This window comes from Rhinopithecus bieti, unplaced genomic scaffold, assembly GCF_001698545.2.
Source record: "Rhinopithecus bieti isolate Rb0 unplaced genomic scaffold, ASM169854v2 scaffold_24392, whole genome shotgun sequence".
NCBI classification, from domain to species: domain Eukaryota; kingdom Metazoa; phylum Chordata; class Mammalia; order Primates; family Cercopithecidae; genus Rhinopithecus; species Rhinopithecus bieti.
Window position 1 is genome coordinate 1033459 of NW_016812542.1, and position 17408 is coordinate 1050866.

General features: G+C 33.7%; 1 protein-coding gene across 1 annotated transcript in view; it reads left to right on the forward strand.

Moving 5' to 3' along the window:
• PTPRC (protein tyrosine phosphatase receptor type C) overlaps positions 1-17408 on the forward strand; it is a 123284-nt gene that overhangs the window by 95765 nt on the left and 10111 nt on the right. Inside the window, exons 18-26 of the mRNA XM_017896544.1 lie at positions 1318-1427; positions 1983-2073; positions 2164-2240; positions 3880-3916; positions 4012-4109; positions 4802-4927; positions 11572-11729; positions 11917-12052; positions 13734-13883. Of these exons, the coding sequence (XP_017752033.1) occupies positions 1318-1427; positions 1983-2073; positions 2164-2240; positions 3880-3916; positions 4012-4109; positions 4802-4927; positions 11572-11729; positions 11917-12052; positions 13734-13883 (983 nt within the window). The remainder of the gene's footprint in view (positions 1-1317; positions 1428-1982; positions 2074-2163; positions 2241-3879; positions 3917-4011; positions 4110-4801; positions 4928-11571; positions 11730-11916; positions 12053-13733; positions 13884-17408) is intronic.

The following is a 17408-nucleotide window of genomic DNA, read 5'->3' on the forward strand; positions in this document are numbered from 1 at the left end:
AAGGCTTTATTTTTCTTTGCAGAGTATAACACTATTTGACCTCTTATTATATATTTATTCATTTGGTTGTTGATTATCCTCCCCTAACTAGAATGTAAGCTTTGTGAAAGCATGGAGGCTTTTTTTCTTATTCACTGCTTTATGCCCAGTACCAAAGTGAGTACCTAGGATTTGATAAATATTAGTGAATAAATAACACTGAGATAGGGTATCCTGAGGATTCATTTTCATAAGCTGAGGGAGGAATGAAGAGCACAATCAGTAATAAACACCTGAGCAGAAAAGGAAAATCCATCTCAAGGAGTTAAGGTGGACTTGGAAAGTGTCAATGAAATATTTTATCTCAAAATTGATACTGATTGCACCTTGGAATGCAGTAGAATTTACTCATTCAGACCCCATGAAACCCTGAATGTGGCCCTCAGTTCAGAATGAATGAATACCAGGCATTCCCAACAACCTAAAGAAACAATTGCATATAGCCAGTTTGATAGCTGTAATTGGATAGAAAGTTTCCGTGGGCAGTAAGATAAATGGGTCGCCCTCATGGATACCTTCTTTCTTTATATGATAAATGGGTAAAATTAATATTATTATTGAAAGAAATACTATCAGTAGTACATGGAAGAGTAGGAGAAACATACTTTTTACATATGTGACAGATTAAATTCTCTTACCTTTCTAAAGCATTTGGTTTTCAAGTTCCATATGCAATTATAGCTTTTTATAGTTAGTACAGTTTTTTACTATTTAGTAAGTTATTTCACAAACATAGTATATAATGTGTTTCATATACTTGAAGCAAAACGAATTAACACAACTGTTTCACTGTTTAGTGTAAACAGATGATCAAATTAAGCTAAGTCATGGGTATAAGGGTATTAATCATATTATCTTATTTCATTTGCATGTTTACAGCATTTCACAAGTTGAAAATGAAAACAATACAAAGAAAAATAATAATTGTATTATAAATAAATAAGTATGGTAATTGCTATAAAATGCATATTATCAAACAAATGTGAATGTCCTTATAATGGTGATGTTTAGTCTGGGATCCCTTCTCTAAGCATAGAAAATGGGGAAGAACATTCTGGTAGAGGGAACAACATAAAGCCCGGAAGAGATCTGAAGTACAAGATTGAGCAGTCATTGATTTGTAGGTAAATGTTTGTATGTGAGTGAGATTTCTCAGATGAAATGTGTACGAGGAGGAAAGAAGCTAAAGGATTGAGTACACGGTGTAAATTTAATGAAACGTGTATGCCCACCTGAAAGACATGTATAACTAGTACTGAATCTTTAATATATTTCCAGATGATGAAAAACAACTGATGAATGTGGAGCCAATCCATGCAGATATTTTGTTGGAAACATATAAGAGGAAGATTGCTGATGAAGGAAGACTTTTTCTGGCTGAATTTCAGGTGTGTGTTGCTTTTGTTATATGATGATAAATTCAACATCAAGACAATTCCATTTTAAATATATTTATATTGCAATTTGCCTTCATAATTTATCCCACTAGATATTGCAACATAAGCAAAATAGATATTATTAGATATCTATGAACCAGAAGAGAGAATCATAGAGGTTGACGAGATTATAGTGTGGAGCTAGTAAATATTTCAATGTAATGCTTTATTGTATTATGAAGTTGTGTCACAAAATGTGTTTGGCTGATTTTGTAGTTGTACTCTAAGTACTCATCCAAATATCTGTTTTTAAATGAATTTGATAGTGACGCAACGACTAATCCTAAATTTGTCCCTACTCAAGAGATTTGTTCTGAAAGTTGTCAATCATTACTTTTTTTTAAAAAAAGTGATTTTATTGTTACATAATTCCTGATCTTAATTTCAATTACTCTAAGCAAATTTTTTTAGCAATATGAGGAAAATATTTTACAGGATATCTCATTTGTTCAAAACGATCATTTTTCCTGAATCTTCTGTGATCTAAGAAATCATTGTTTCTTTCAGAGCATCCCACGGGTGTTCAGCAAGTTTCCTATAAAGGAAGCTCGAAAGCCCTTTAACCAGAATAAAAACCGTTATGTTGACATTCTTCCTTGTGAGTACTTACTCAGTATTGAATTCCCATATATTTAGGCCACTTGATTATTCATTATTTCACTTGTTTATTTTTCTTCTCCTTAAACAGATGATTATAATCGTGTTGAACTCTCTGAGATAAATGGAGATGCAGGGTCAAACTACATAAATGCCAGCTATATTGATGTGAGTAAAATTTGCATTTTCTTATTCCTGTATATTTCATTCAGCTCCTTCTTTGTCTTGGCAAAATTTTAGAAATATTATTAAAAATATTTTGAAGTGAACCCATATGTCACTGATATAAACAGGAAATTATTAATATTTGCAAGGATAGTTATTTATTATGTGACTATTGGTATTGGGTATAATGTAGAATTTTCCTCTACAAACAAAATTATATTAAGAATTAATTTAATATACTCTGGTAAGCCTCTTATGTGCTAGATATTAGACTAAATAATCTATGCATGTATTTCTCAAAAGAAGCCCACGTTTGCCTCAGCCATATGCCGTATAAGTGAGGACTGGGAAGCTCAGTTTAGTTAATTACCTTGTCCTTGTTCACACAACTGGTAAATATTTGAGTTGAAATTCAACCAGAGTCTGACTGACTCCACAATGTTATCCTTTAATTTAATCACACTAAATTTCAGCACACATTCCTCATCAACACTGACCATCTATCTATCCACTGGATTTATGCAGAAATGTAAATGTCTGTACGTGGTTAATTTATTTAAAATATTTTAAATTTTAATTTATATACAAATGTTAAATAATTAATGCATTACATAGGTTAAATAATTTTAAACAGTATAAAAATATATACAGACTGAAAAAATTCTTTTTTCCTCCCCAAATCTGCCATTTTCTCAGTGTCCTCACCTACCAGAAGCAACTATATTTTCTATTCAAATATATATGGCAATTATGGTATCAGGTTATTTAGGTTTCTCCATTGGAACTTGGGGCTCCCAGAAAGCATGTTTCTTCTGCTTTTAGATAGGTGACTAACATATTGTAGCTATTCAATGAATACTTATTAAATGAATGTATGCGCAATACTGTGTCATGAGGTAGAAGTTTCAGGAAGTTACTTAAATTAATGTTGAATTCTTGTGACCCATGTTTCAAATTTAATCCAATGGTAAAGGCCACCTCTTTCTGAAGAGCTCCTTTCATTGTTTAGATGAATTTAGGAGTCTGAGATAATTCTGGAAGAAGCCAGTATAATATTTTATCTGCCTCTGTCCTCCTTTATCTTGGTAACAGGAGCAGAGAAAGCAGACATTGTAGGTAATGAAATGAAAGTTCTCTTATCTGAAATGGCAGAGAAGTCTAGGGAATCATCATATTCCAGCAGAAATTAAGAGGTGAAAATGCGGGTAAAATCCAAGAATGATTTGTTGTAAGAAATTTAACAAACATCCCAAAAGTAACTACATGGCTGGTGAGCAGGTTTAAATAGTGGTAGATGATCCTATAAGAGTTGGCAGGATATAAAATGTTGAAATGTCTAGAGCACTTTTGTAAATTACAACAGCATCCCAGATGAAGATGAAGCCTAGTGTTAAAACTGTTTGAAGTTTACAGCAAAGATACATGAAAGTCATGAATATTCTTTGCAAATGCTAACATGTTGAGCACAATTAAATGCCTGACCACCAATTAATAAGATCCCCTTAATACTTTGAAACTGCCCAGAGAAATTCACAATCACAAAATGATGGATCTAGAGCAATTCCTCTAACTCACAATTTTTCATGTTGATGAGTAATTGAATGTTCAGCAAATGACATATCTTTGCATGTGTTTTCAATAGGGTTTCAAAGAACCCAGGAAATACATTGCTGCACAAGGTAATTTCTTTGATAATCCAATATTCTTTTGAAAATTGTTTTATAGCACTTTTAAAAAAACATTTCTTAACAGCTTTTATTTGTTTACCTCATAGGTCCCAGGGATGAAACTGTTGATGATTTCTGGAGGATGATTTGGGAACAGAAAGCCACAGTTATTGTCATGGTCACTCGATGTGAAGAAGGAAACAGGGTAAGAACCAAGAAGATTCATAGTGTGGATCTTGGGGTTAGGAAAATAAAATGTTGAATGGCATTTTGAAAAGCCGCGTATATCTGCCTCATGACTAAACAGAGAGTTCTCTATTTTAATCAGTGTTAACTTTTATTTAAATTTTTCATACATGTAGAAAACTGAAACTTTTAACATACAAATAAATATATGTCTGTATGCATAAAATTTCAAGGCTTCCGATTAATTAAACTTGATTCCTGTTTCTTTGCAGTATTGTTATAAGTTCAGTAAATTTCACTGTTTTAGCTTCACAAGAACTTAATATTCGAAACAAAACTAACCTTGGGCAGATAGGTGGTGAGTCATGTAATGTGACTTTAGGAGTAAAAGCCTCTCTGTCCCCCTACCTAAAATTAACCACAAGCAATCACATCTTTTTTGCTGACAAATGATTGTGTCCTCTCTTAACATGCATGTAAGCCTGGAAAGATCATCTCACTAAAATGTGTGAAGGACATTCTACAGGACTCATAAATGGAAAATAGAACATAGATTTTAAGCATCACAGCTTAAGGTTTATATGTGCTTGAACTACACAAATGTTTTGAGAATTTCAAATGAGTATAGGTTTTGTTTTCACTCTTTAAAGAAAGTTGGATAAAATTGGCTTAAATTAAAATTGAAATACTTAATAATTTTTTAAAATATAGAACAAGTGTGCAGAATACTGGCCGTCAATGGAAGAGGGCACTCGGGCTTTTGGAGATGTTGTTGTAAAGATCAACCAGCACAAAAGATGTCCAGATTACATCATTCAGAAATTGAACATTGTAAATGTGAGTTTGCCTTTTACATAATTTTGTTTTGATACTGTTTTATAAAATATAATTATGGAATATTACATTTGAGAAATTAAAATATATCAGGAAAATTATTTCTGATAACCTTTAGGATGAAAACTGTGGTTAGAACAATGACAAAAGCCAATAGGGTCAAATTTAAGTCACTGGTCAAGACGTTTTTGTCCAAGTCAAATCGAAAGTATGATACCGTGACCCTGGACGTATTACAAAAAGAGGGAAGGTCCATTAAATGTGTTGAATACATAATCAAATTATTAAAAGAATAAGCAATTTGTCCTTATTGTCAGTGAGTTTCTACTTTTCTGAAAAAAATTATATTTTTCCATAAGAGAAATGACAGAAATAGAGAACACTGTAAGAAGTATAAAGTTCTAACTATGCAGCAGAGATGGAATGTTTAGTTCAGAAAATAAGGAGGTCATTGTGGCCTTAGATAATAGTTAAAATGGAAGTCATCATGTATATTATATAAATCCATTTATATGAAAAATCCACAATAGGCAAGCCAATAAAGACAGAAAGTAGACCAGTGGTTGCCTGGAGCTGAGGACGTCAAACAGAAATGGGGAGTGGCTGCAAATAAGAACAGCCTTTTATTTTGTGATGATGAAAATGTTCTATTTTTAGATATAAAGGTGATGGTTGTACATTTAGTAAATGTAATATGAATACCAAATTGTACATTTTAAACTGGTGAACTTTATGGTATGTAAAATGTATCTTTTATTTCCAACAAATGAATTTTATTTTTAATTTTTTTGGGTACATGGTAGGTATATTTATGGGGTAAATGAGATGTTTTGATGCAGGCATACAATGCATAACAATCACATCAGGGTAAATGGGGCATCCATTATCCCAGGCATTTATCCTTTCTTTGTGTTACAAACAATCCAATTATATTCTTTTGTTTATTTTGAAATGTATAATAAATTATTGTTGAATAGTCACCCTGTTGTGCTATCAAATACTGGATCTTCTTCTTTTTATCTAATTATATTTTTGTACACATTAACCATCACCATTTCCACCCCTGCTATACCCTTCCCATCCTTCGATAACCATCATTCTACTCTGTATATCCAAGAGTTCAATTATTTCAAATTTTAGCTACCACAAATAAGTAACAATATATGAAGTCTGTATTTCTGTGTCTGGCTTATTTCACTTAATGTAAGTCGTCCAGGTCCATCCATGTTGTTGCAAATGACTATATCTTACCCCTTTTTATGGCTGAGTAATACTTCATTGTATATATGTACTACATTTTCTTTATCCATTCATCTGTTGATTGATGCTTAGGTTCTTTCCAAAAGTTGACTATTATGAATAGTGTTCCAATAAACATGGGAGTGCAGATATCTCTTCAATCTACTGTTTCCTTTCTTTGAGGTATATACCTAACAGTGGGATTGCTGGATCATATGGTAGTGCTATTTTGAGTTTTTTTTTTTTTTTTTTTAAACCTCCGAATTGTCTTACATAGTTGTTGTACTAATTTACTTTCTTACCAATATTGTCTGAGGGTTTTCTTTTCTTCACATCCTTGCAAGCATTCATTCTTGGCTGTCTTTTATATATAAGTCATTATAACTGGAACAAGGTGATAACTTAATATAGTTTTGATTTGCATTTCTCTGATAATAAATAATATTGGCCACCTTTTTATATAACTGTTTACCATTTGTATGTCTTCTTTTGAGAAATGTCTATTCAGATCTTTTGCCTGTTTAAAAATCAGATTATTAGATTTTTTTATTATAAAGTTCTACAAGCTTCTTATGTATTCTGGATATTAGTCCTTTGTCAGACGGAGAGTTGGAAAATATTTTCCCTCATTCTGTGGCTTATCTCTTCACTTTGTTGATTGTTTTCTTTGCTGTACAGAAGCTTTCTAACATGATGTAATTCTACTTGTTCATTTTTGCTATGTTTGCCTGTGCTCGTGGGGCATTATTCAATAATTTTGCACAAACCAATGTCCTGGAGAGTTCCTCCAACATTTTCTTTTAGTAGTTTCATAGAGTAAGGTCTTATATCTAAGTCTAATCCATGTTTTACTTAATATTTACATACAGCAAGAGGTAGGGGTTTAGTTTCATTCTTCCACATATGAGTATCCAGTTTTCACAGTACAATCTATTGTGGAGACTGTCCTTTCCCCAATGCATATTCTTGGTACCTTTGTCAAAAACGAGTTCACTGTAGACTTATAGAATTATTTATGTGTTCTCTATTATGTTTCATTGCTCTATGTATGTTTTTATGCCAGTACCATGCTGTTCTGGTTACTATAGCTCTGAAGTATAATTTTGAGTCAGGTATTGTGATTCCTCTAGTTTTGCTCTTTTCACTCAGGATGGCTTTGGCTATTCTGGGTCTTTTGTGGTTTCATATAAATATTAGGATTATTTTTTCTACTTGTAAAGAATATTATTGGTATTTTGATAGAGATTGCATTGAATCTATAGATAGTTTTGAGTAGTATGAACATTCTAACAATACTGAGTCTTGAACATGGAATAGCTTTCCATTTTTTATGTCCTCTTCAATTGCTTGCATCAATATTTCCCAGTTTTCATTGTAGAGATCTTTCACTTCTTTGGTTAAGTTTATTCCTAGGTATTTATGTTGTTTTTATCTACTGCAAATGAGATTACTTTCTTGATTTCTTTTTCAGATAGTTCTATGTTGGCATATAAAAATACGTTTTTTAATGTTGATTTTGTGTCTTACGATCTTACTGAATTTGTGAATCAGTTCTAATAGTTTTTTTGGTGAAGTATTTAGGTTTTTGCAAATATAAGATCATATAATGTGCAAACAAGGATAATTTGACGTCTTCCTTTCCAATTTGGATGCCATGTGTTTCTTTCTCTTGTCTGATTGCTCTAGCTTGGACTTCCAGTACTATGTTGAACAACAGTGGTGAAAGTGGGCATCCTTGTCTTTATTCAGATCTTAGAAGAAAGGCTTTCAGTTTTTTCTCATTTAGTATGATGCTAGCTGCGGGTATGTCATATGTGACTTTTATTCTGTTGAGGTATGTTCCTTCATTATCCTGTTTTTTGAGAGTTTTTTACTATGAAGAGATGTTGAATTTTATGAAATAATTTTTCAGCATCAGTTGAAATGATCATATGTCTTTTGTCCTTCATTCTGTTGATAGAATGTATCACAATAATTAATTTATGTATATTGAACCATCCTTGCATCCCTTGGATAAATGCCACTTGATCAGGACGAATGATATTTTTAATGTGTTGTTGAATTCAGTTTGCTAGTATTTTGTTGAGGCTTTTGCAGGGATATTGACTGGTAGTTTTCTTTTCTTGATGTGCATTTGTCTGGTTTTGGTATCAGAGTAATACTGGCTTTGTAGAATGAGTTTGGAAGAATTCCCTTCTCTTCCATTTTTTGGAATAGTTTGAGTAGAATTGGTATTAGTTCTTCTTTAAATGTTTGGTAAAATACAGTAATGAAGCCATTAGGTCTTGGGCTTTTCTTTGCTGGGAAACTTTTCATTAGAACCTCCATCTCATTACTTGTTCTCTGTTCAGGTTTTGGGTACCAAAAATAATGGTGACACCAACTTTTCAAGACACGGAGAACAAAATAATAAATGAATTGAAATAAGAAAATGATAAAAAATGGAGGAATGAAGTTAAAATGTAGCATTTTCATTATATTACACTTTGCTTGTTAGTTTGTTTACACAATCTCTGTTGTCTTCAGTGTAAAATAATGAATTATAAGATATTGTTTGCAAGCCTTATGATAACCCCAAATCCAAAAGCATTCAACAGATACATAAAAATAAAAAGCAAGAAATTAAAACAGACCACCAGAGAAAAATCACCTTCACTTAAAGGAAGACAGGAAGAAAAGAAAGAAGGAAGAGGAGGCCACAAAATAACCATACAAGAAATAACAAAATGGCAGGAGTAAGTCTTTATTTATCAACAATAACATTGAATATCAGTGTACTAAACTCTGTAAACAAAATACATAGAGTAGCTGAATAGATTAATAAAACAAGACCCAACAATCTGTTGCTTACAAGAAACATTCTTCACCTGTAAAGACACAAACAGACTTAAAATAAGAGATGGAAAATTATATTCTATGTAAATGGAAACCTAAAAAGAGAAGGAGTACCTATACTTATATCACACAGGTATATTTCAACACAAAAACGAATAAAAGAGACATTGATTGTCTCTATGTAATGATAAAGGAGTCAACTCAGCAAGAGGATATAACAATTGTAAATATATATGCACCTAATACTGGAGCACACAGATATATAAAGCAAATATTATTAGAGCTAAAGAGAGAGATAGACTCCAATACAATAGTAGTTGGAGACTTCAACACCCTACTTTCAGCATTAGTCAGATCACCCAGGAAGAAAATCAACAAAGAAACATTGGTCTTAATTTGCATTTTAGATCAAATGAACCTAATAGACATTTATAGAACACTTCAACCAATGTCTGAAGGATACACATTTTTCAGATCCATGGATCATACTCAGGGACATACCTTGTGTTATGCTATGAAACAAGTCTTATAAAATTTTAAGAAATGAATTATATAAACTTTTCTTTGACTACAATCAAACTAGAAATCAATAACAAGAATTTTGGAAACTATACAAACTTGTGGAGAGTGAACAATGTATTCCTCAATGACCACTGATTCAATGAGGAAATCACTAAGGAAATTTTAAAATTTCTCAAAATAAACGAAAATGGGAACACAACAAACCAAAACCTATGTGATACAGTGAAAGCAGCACTAAGAGAAAAGTTTGTAAGAGTAAGCACCTGCATTAAAAAAGAAAAATTTCAAATAAACGACATGAGACATTTCAAAGAACTAGAAAAGCAAGCACAAACCAAACGGTAAATTGGAAGAAAAAAATAATAAAGATCAAAGTAGAAATAAGTGAAATTGAAATAAAAAAAAATACAAAGCATCAATGAAATAAAATTTTATCTTTTAAAAAGAGATAAAATTGACAGGCCGGGTGCAGTGGCTCATGCCTGAAATCCCAGTACTTTAAGAGGCCAAGGTGGCTGTATCACTTGAGGTCAGGAGTTTGAGACCAGACTGGCCAATATGGTGAAACCCCATCTCTACTAAAAATGTTTTAAAAAAAAGAAAAAAATTAGCCAGGTGTGGTGGCACACATCTGTAATCCCAGCTACTTGGGAGGCTGAGGCAGTAGAATACTTGAACCTGGGAAGCCGAGGTTGCAGTGAGTGAAGATTGCATCATTGCACTCCAGCCTGGGCTTTGCAGCGAGATTCCATCTCAAAAAAAGAAAAAAAAAAAAAGATAAAATTGATAAACCTTTAGCCAGACTAAGGGAAAAAGAGTGGAGACTCAAATAAATAGAGTCACAGATGAAAAAAGAGACATTGCCACTGATACTGTAGAAATTTAAGTGATTATTAGATGCTACTATGAACAGTTATATGCTAATAAATTGGAAAACTTAGAAGAAATGGATAAATTCCTGGATACATGCAACCTATCAAGACTGTAAAACATCTAATAGAGCTGTTAAAAAAATACAAGTCTTTATATAGGGGGTTAAGATTTTCTCTTAATTTCATTTATTGTAAGCCTTTTAGTAATCTAAATTTTATTTTTGTATAGTCTAGAAATATTTTCTATAGGAGAAACAGACTTACTCTATATGTCTCCATAGGTCTTCTTAGATTTCCATGGTATTACTAATTGTTATGTCTACAGAGTACTGTGAAACAATCCTATTAATAGTTTCTGGCTAAATACTTGTTTGACTAAGCCACAAAGGCACTGGATCCATAGATATTAGGGTATATTTCTAGGTTGATGCCTATCTGGCTACATTCTGTAGTCTGGATTTACTGGTGTTAATTAACTTAGTGTGTATGTTTCTTTTGTTATCTAAATGTAGATGGTTCTTTATACCTGGTGAGAGAATTATGACTTATGCATCTTGTGGTGGTTACCTTGAAATTAGAACAAACCTGAATGGTAACCTGGGGCTGACTTTCCTCAGTCCTCTCTCTACATTCTGAGTTGACAGTGCTACCATGTGAAGGTCTAAGGAATACAATGTTCATCAAATAATCAGACTTTGCTCACATAAGAATTAGTCCTGCTTGCTGGCCTATCAAGTAGAATTATTTTAAACAGCTGTGAGAATGACCTTTACCGTATCATTTTAAACACACATCTAAAAAGCTTCCAGCCACGCACCCCCCTTTTATGGTGTATGCTTGTTTCGGGTTTTTTTTTTTTTTTTTTTTTGGCTTGACAGCATGCAAGTTCCTAGAAATTTTAGTTATACTTTCTTTACCTTACTTACCTTACTGGTAAGTTATTGCTTACAGGGTAGTGCAAGCAAGTCCTGCACGATATCTTAACTACTAGTTATTGATTAAAAAGGAAAATGCAGTCATGGCTGAGAAGATGTATAAGACACCTGAGGAAATTATGAACTCTTTTGAGCAGTTTATGTTTACAGAAGGAGACTTTGTACTGGTACTCCCTTCCACTTATTTATGTTTCATAGTCTGCTTTAAAAAATCATTTCAAAGAATATATTATCTCTTGACTAGAAAAAAGAAAAAGCAACTGGAAGAGAGGTGACTCACATTCAGTTTACCAGCTGGCCAGACCACGGGGTGCCTGAGGATCCTCACTTGCTCCTCAAACTGAGAAGGAGAGTGAATGCCTTCAGCAATTTCTTCAGTGGTCCCATTGTGGTGCACTGCAGGTAGGAAAAACAACAACAACATCTCCAACAGAATTCACCTGCCTAGGGCTGTTAGAGACATATTTCCCTTTGTCAATTGCTATTTTGGGAAACAACCTATGGGAGAAACTTAGATTTTTATATCTATTTCACACCTGACAGCTTTACCATGACCATGCCTTTACCTTTTTTTTGCTTGGTTTGCCAGTGCTGGTGTCGGGCGCACAGGCACCTATATCGGAATTGATGCCATGCTAGAAGGCCTGGAAGCCGAGAACAAAGTAGATGTTTATGGTTACGTTGTCAAGCTAAGGCGACAGAGATGCCTAATGGTTCAAGTAGAGGTATGTTCTAACCTTTAGTGATTATTCTCACTTCGGTTTTTTGGACTTAAATCTTTTCCAAGTGATAATAATGATATTTTTAAAAATCGAAATTCTTCGCAACTTCAAAGAGTAGACGATTTCCTGAAAACTAAAACATGTGGTAATCACCAGAAATACTCAGAAGCATTTTTCATTAGTGCCTAAAAGTACTGTGGAAGAAAGATGACCACAAAACATATACTTTTTAAAATAATGAACTGCCATTAACATATATCAGATTGGCAAGAAAACTAAAAATGCTGAAAACAGATTTGGCATCATCTCATAAAATTAAGCTGAAGAGACAGAATAGTATAGTAGTCAACTGCCTAGTTTTAGAAACTACACTTTCAGGTTCCAAATCTTGCTTTTAATTATTAATACAAGGGTGAGTGGTATTATTTATTAAGTATTTTTAGTCTGACTGCGCCTCAGTTAAGTCATCTGTAAAATGGAGGCAATGATAATACCTCACAGACTTATAACCCCAAAAGTAATACAAGTAAAGCACTTAAACAAGTCTCTGGCACATGCTATGCATTTGGTGATTGTAAGTGATGGTTATTACTGAAAATGTCTGTATTTGACCCCACAAAAATCACATATGTGCACATACCCAAGAGAAGCAACAACTAGAAACATTTGCAAGAATAGCAAAAAAAAAAAAAAGAAAAGAAAAAAGAAAAAACTGAAATATGTACCAATGAAAGAATGGAAACACCATAAATATGTATCAATAGAGGAATAGGAAAACAAAATTTGGACATGTGAACTCTCTGTACAACAAATGCTGTGTTGTGGTAGAAAGCAATAATCTAGGTTTGTGTCTGTCTATTTGGAGAGATGCTCAGATGAAAACAATGAGTGAGTAAAGTTGGCACATGAAACTAAAAGATATAATTTATGTGACTTTTTTTAAAGCACAAAAATGTACAGTGCTTGTGATTATAGATGCATAGATAGCAGAGTAGAAATATGAAAACAAATTGTTAACCAGATAAAAAGAGATGATTTACAGTGGAAAATAAAATAAAGTGGAAAGATACTGCCAAATTCAGGGAACTAAAGGTGGTAGTTAAAGAGGATTATCAGAAGTATACTATTTCCTTGAAAATACTGGATTCAAACAAAATAAGCAATTAAGAGTGGTTAAATCTGGGTTTGGCATATTGGATTAAAAAAATAATTTTCATATTAAAAAATAATTTTCTTATTTTGAAAGTTCTAAAACTATTTAAAAGGTTTTCTAAGGAATAACAACTTGCTTTTTTACCTCTTGAATATACTGTGAAATTTATTATGGTTTTACATTCAGTAATTTGACTTATTGTCCCAATAATTACTAAATGAAGTCACATACAATGTTCTTTAGTTTTTAGGAATAAAAGTTGTGCAATACAGAGTACATGGATAATCTATTTGTAAAGTAATTTTTCTGAAAAAATAATCTGAAAATAGAATTTGCTCATATTCCAGAAAACTCTGAGAGTGAACTTCCAGAATATTATAGATCTCACATAAATATTATAGGTATCAGTTTGCTTTGCCATGTATTGTTCCAATATGAGCAAAATTATGGAGAATGTGTATTTTATTTAAATATGACTTGCAGGAATCTAAATTATTAGTTAATTATCTGTATTTTTTCCTGAAATTGTAGGCCCAGTACATCTTGATCCATCAGGCTTTGGTTGAATACAATCAGTTTGGAGAAACAGAAGTGAATTTGTCTGAATTACATCCATATCTACATAACATGAAGAAAAGGGATCCACCCAGTGAGCCATCTCCACTGGAGGCTGAATTCCAGGTAATGATAGTGACAACAATAATAATAATTACAGGCAACTTTTACTGAGTGTCATCTACTTTCTAAGCGTTTGCTATGCACTTGACATAGCGCTTGCGTTTGGTCCTCACGATAACCAGTGGAGCACAGATGAGAAAACTAGGACACAGCGAGTTAAGAGAAATGCCTGAATTCACACAACAATTATATAGATTTCTTTAGACCCAGAAATCTGACTGTATTGCTAACACTTTCAGTCATTCCTCATTAAGTTGGTATAAAATAAAGTGTCAAAATAACAGTATATAACCACAAAACTCATCTGCCAAAGGCAATATAGTATATCACCTTTAAAAACCATATCTGGTTTTCGTTTGTAAAGGAAATCATTAGAAGAGTTTATGACTGCTTAGGAAGTTGAACTGGCTGGAGCTTCCAGACAGACAGTAAAGGATAAGTACATGTGTCCTAACCTATTTATTAGGCAATTATTCTGACAGCTAACCTAGCATGTAGTTCACTATAATTTCAGAAAGTTGGCATATCTGTCCTCAAATTGCTCCGTTGTCAAAAAAGTGTTTTGTGTTTTTTTTGTTCCACTTATGATTTCCAGTTTACTGGGTCATTCTGTAATGTACCAAACTGGTAAATTCAGAGTTTCGAAAGACCAGGAGTATGCTTTTAGTCAGATGCAGAACCATTTAATGTTTAGGATCAAAGTGGGGTTAAGATGGGGGTGGAGGTAGAGCATCCAGTAATCACCAAGTGACTCAATACCTCAGAAGACCTGTACGTACAATGGAAGAACTAGCAGGCACAGGGTAGTCTCAAGCAGAGTAGTGTTTTATTGTTGTTTTCTTGCTTTTCTAGCTGATACATCAACCATATTCAATATACTTTATACCTGCCCTACTAATCCACATAAACACATACGCTGTTTAGAGACAGTTATACATTTAAGTTAAACATTCTTATGAATGTTTATTTACTATATAAAAGACAGACTTTTTTTTCACTAAACAAATGTGCTTGAGTTTCTGCTGTGTGCCAAGTACAATCCTAGGCACAGGAGTCAAAATGATCTGCAAGTGGTCACGGGAAGACGGATGAGAGGATGTGATCCAGATCACAGATAGAAGCAGTGAAATTATTCCATTTAAGCAGACAGTAAGACAGAAGATGAGGGTAGAGATGCAAGTCGGTTGGTCAATCTGGTATTGGGAAGTTGAGGCAGCGCTTGCCTGATGATCTTTCATTTTTCAAGAAAATATGAGGCGAGATCATCACTTGAGAGTTGAGAGATACAGGAGCGAGTAGGGCAAAGAAGAGCTTAATGCTTGAGGAAGGGTATGAACTAGTTATCTCAAAGTAGAAAAGCAATCTCCCTAGGCTGAGGCAGTAAGATTGCCAGAAGTTATCATTTGATCGTGTAAATTTATGGTTATGAGTTTAAAGGGAATTAGTCAGTTGGTTGTATTGTTTTCTATAGCAGCATTCAGCTCTTTGAGGGTAGAGGCTGTGTGTGCAGATAGTTGAGTTAAACCTATCTAGATTTTGAAAAGTGTCTATTTGAAAGTAGTGAGGCAAACAAGTTGAGGGTGTTTACAGATGAATGATGACTGAGGTGGAAAATAAAAAGCAAATTGGCCACACGAGGGAGGTGAGAGAAAGTAGTAAGGATAATAAGTTGGACATTTTGATAGAATTACAGATTACTAGGTTGAACATACTAAAATAAATGACCAGGAATAATAGGGGTAATTCTCAACAACAGGGATAATTGAAGTTGTGGTGGAATGAAACCTACAAAGGTGGAATGATGAAAGTGGATGACTGGGAAGTGGAGGGAAAGTCATGGGAGGTGAAGAAGCTAAGAAATGAAGAGACTAGAGTGTTGGATAGATCATTCTTGTCAATGTTGAATTAACCAAAAATGATGATAGACCTTGGAAAGAAGGGCACATACTTAGCCAAACCTAAAACTAAATGAGGTGGAGTGATTCAGAAATCAATACCTGGCACTTCCCAGTGAAGGGCAGTGGATAGAAGCTAGCATAGTGTGATGGCAGGAATATCAAAGTGGTTAGTTTATTTGAAAAAGAATAAGTAGAAATGGTTTGCAAGTAGAATCAGGGAGTAAGGAGAACACGTATCTTTTCTTAAAGCTGTGAGGTAAAAGGAGTATGAGGGGAAAAGTCAACTTTTTCTTAAAAGGGCTGCTGAGTCATTGGTGGTGTCCTTAGCTGACATCCATGTTTCAATTGGTGGAAAGAAAAAAAAAAAGGTGAAGTGACTGTTGGCAGAAGATGATTAGGATAAATGGGAGTTCACAGATGACAGACTATGAGCATCAGAGGGCAGGGGAGGAAGGCACTGTTGGGTAAGGTGTAAGAGACTGGGTTGTATCTGAGGATACAAATAACCATTCAGGAATAAAAATCTGGGGAATGTGGATGCACTGGGAAGCTTAGACTTGTGATGGCATGTGAAGCAGGCAGAGATTTAAGAGTGACAGATCCTTTGTGTCTTAGATGAAGGTGAATCATTAATTCCACCTATAATCCTGAGTATTGCTACAGGGCACAGGCTGCCTCGCTGACTACACTCACAAGAGCACAAGGTGTTGTAATTTCCAAAACATGTGGTCCTTCATGCAGCTCATGGTGGTGTTTAAGTGGCCTAAAATTCAATGATGATATTTGCTTTCACTCAATTACATAGCTATGAATGAGGTTTGGAACAGAGTGCTATGATTAGTTTGAACGAGGGTACCATGCTGAAAAAATATGTATCTATATACACACACAAATATACATGCATGTATGTGTGTATAAAATCTTACTGAATTGCACATGAGGAGCTTTCTCAGTTTAAGGTATTTGTAACATTAAATATTATCATTAAATATTGTTCACTTCACAAATACTTATTTAAGGACTAGTGGAGAGGAAAGACTGGAGGCAGGGAGGTCTTCCAGAATAAATTGGCATTTAAACTGATACCTATAGGGTAAGAAAAGTTATTAGAGCAACCAAAAGGGGAAAGGGTAGTTCAAGCAAGAAAAAAACAAAAACAACCAACCACCACCAACAACAAACATGTTTATCTGCCAAGAGTTAAAGAAAAGCTTGGCCTTTCCAAGAATTGAGGAAGCTGGTTTGATAGAAGTATGGAGGGACCTAGAAGGGTGTAAGGCTGGAGAAATAGTCAGGGGCATATCACTAAAGACTTCTTACACTATTTTGAGGAGGTTTTTTGTTTTCTTATAGTGATGGAAAGTTCATCTTCAGAAGAGCATCTTCTGTTTTGTGTTTTAGAAGGATCAGAGCAAGTGAGATTGAAGACAAAGAGGCCAGTTAAGAAATGGTTGATGTTTTACAAGTGACAAATGAAGGTAGACTAGATTAAGTAGGAGGAAAACTAAAAATATTTGTGAGCCTCGTCTGTAGAAATGATAGCTCTCTTCTGACTAATTAGTAACTGTGGGTGAGAGGAAATCAATCTAGAAGGTGTAAACAAATTAAGAATCAACTTTCAAAACATGTG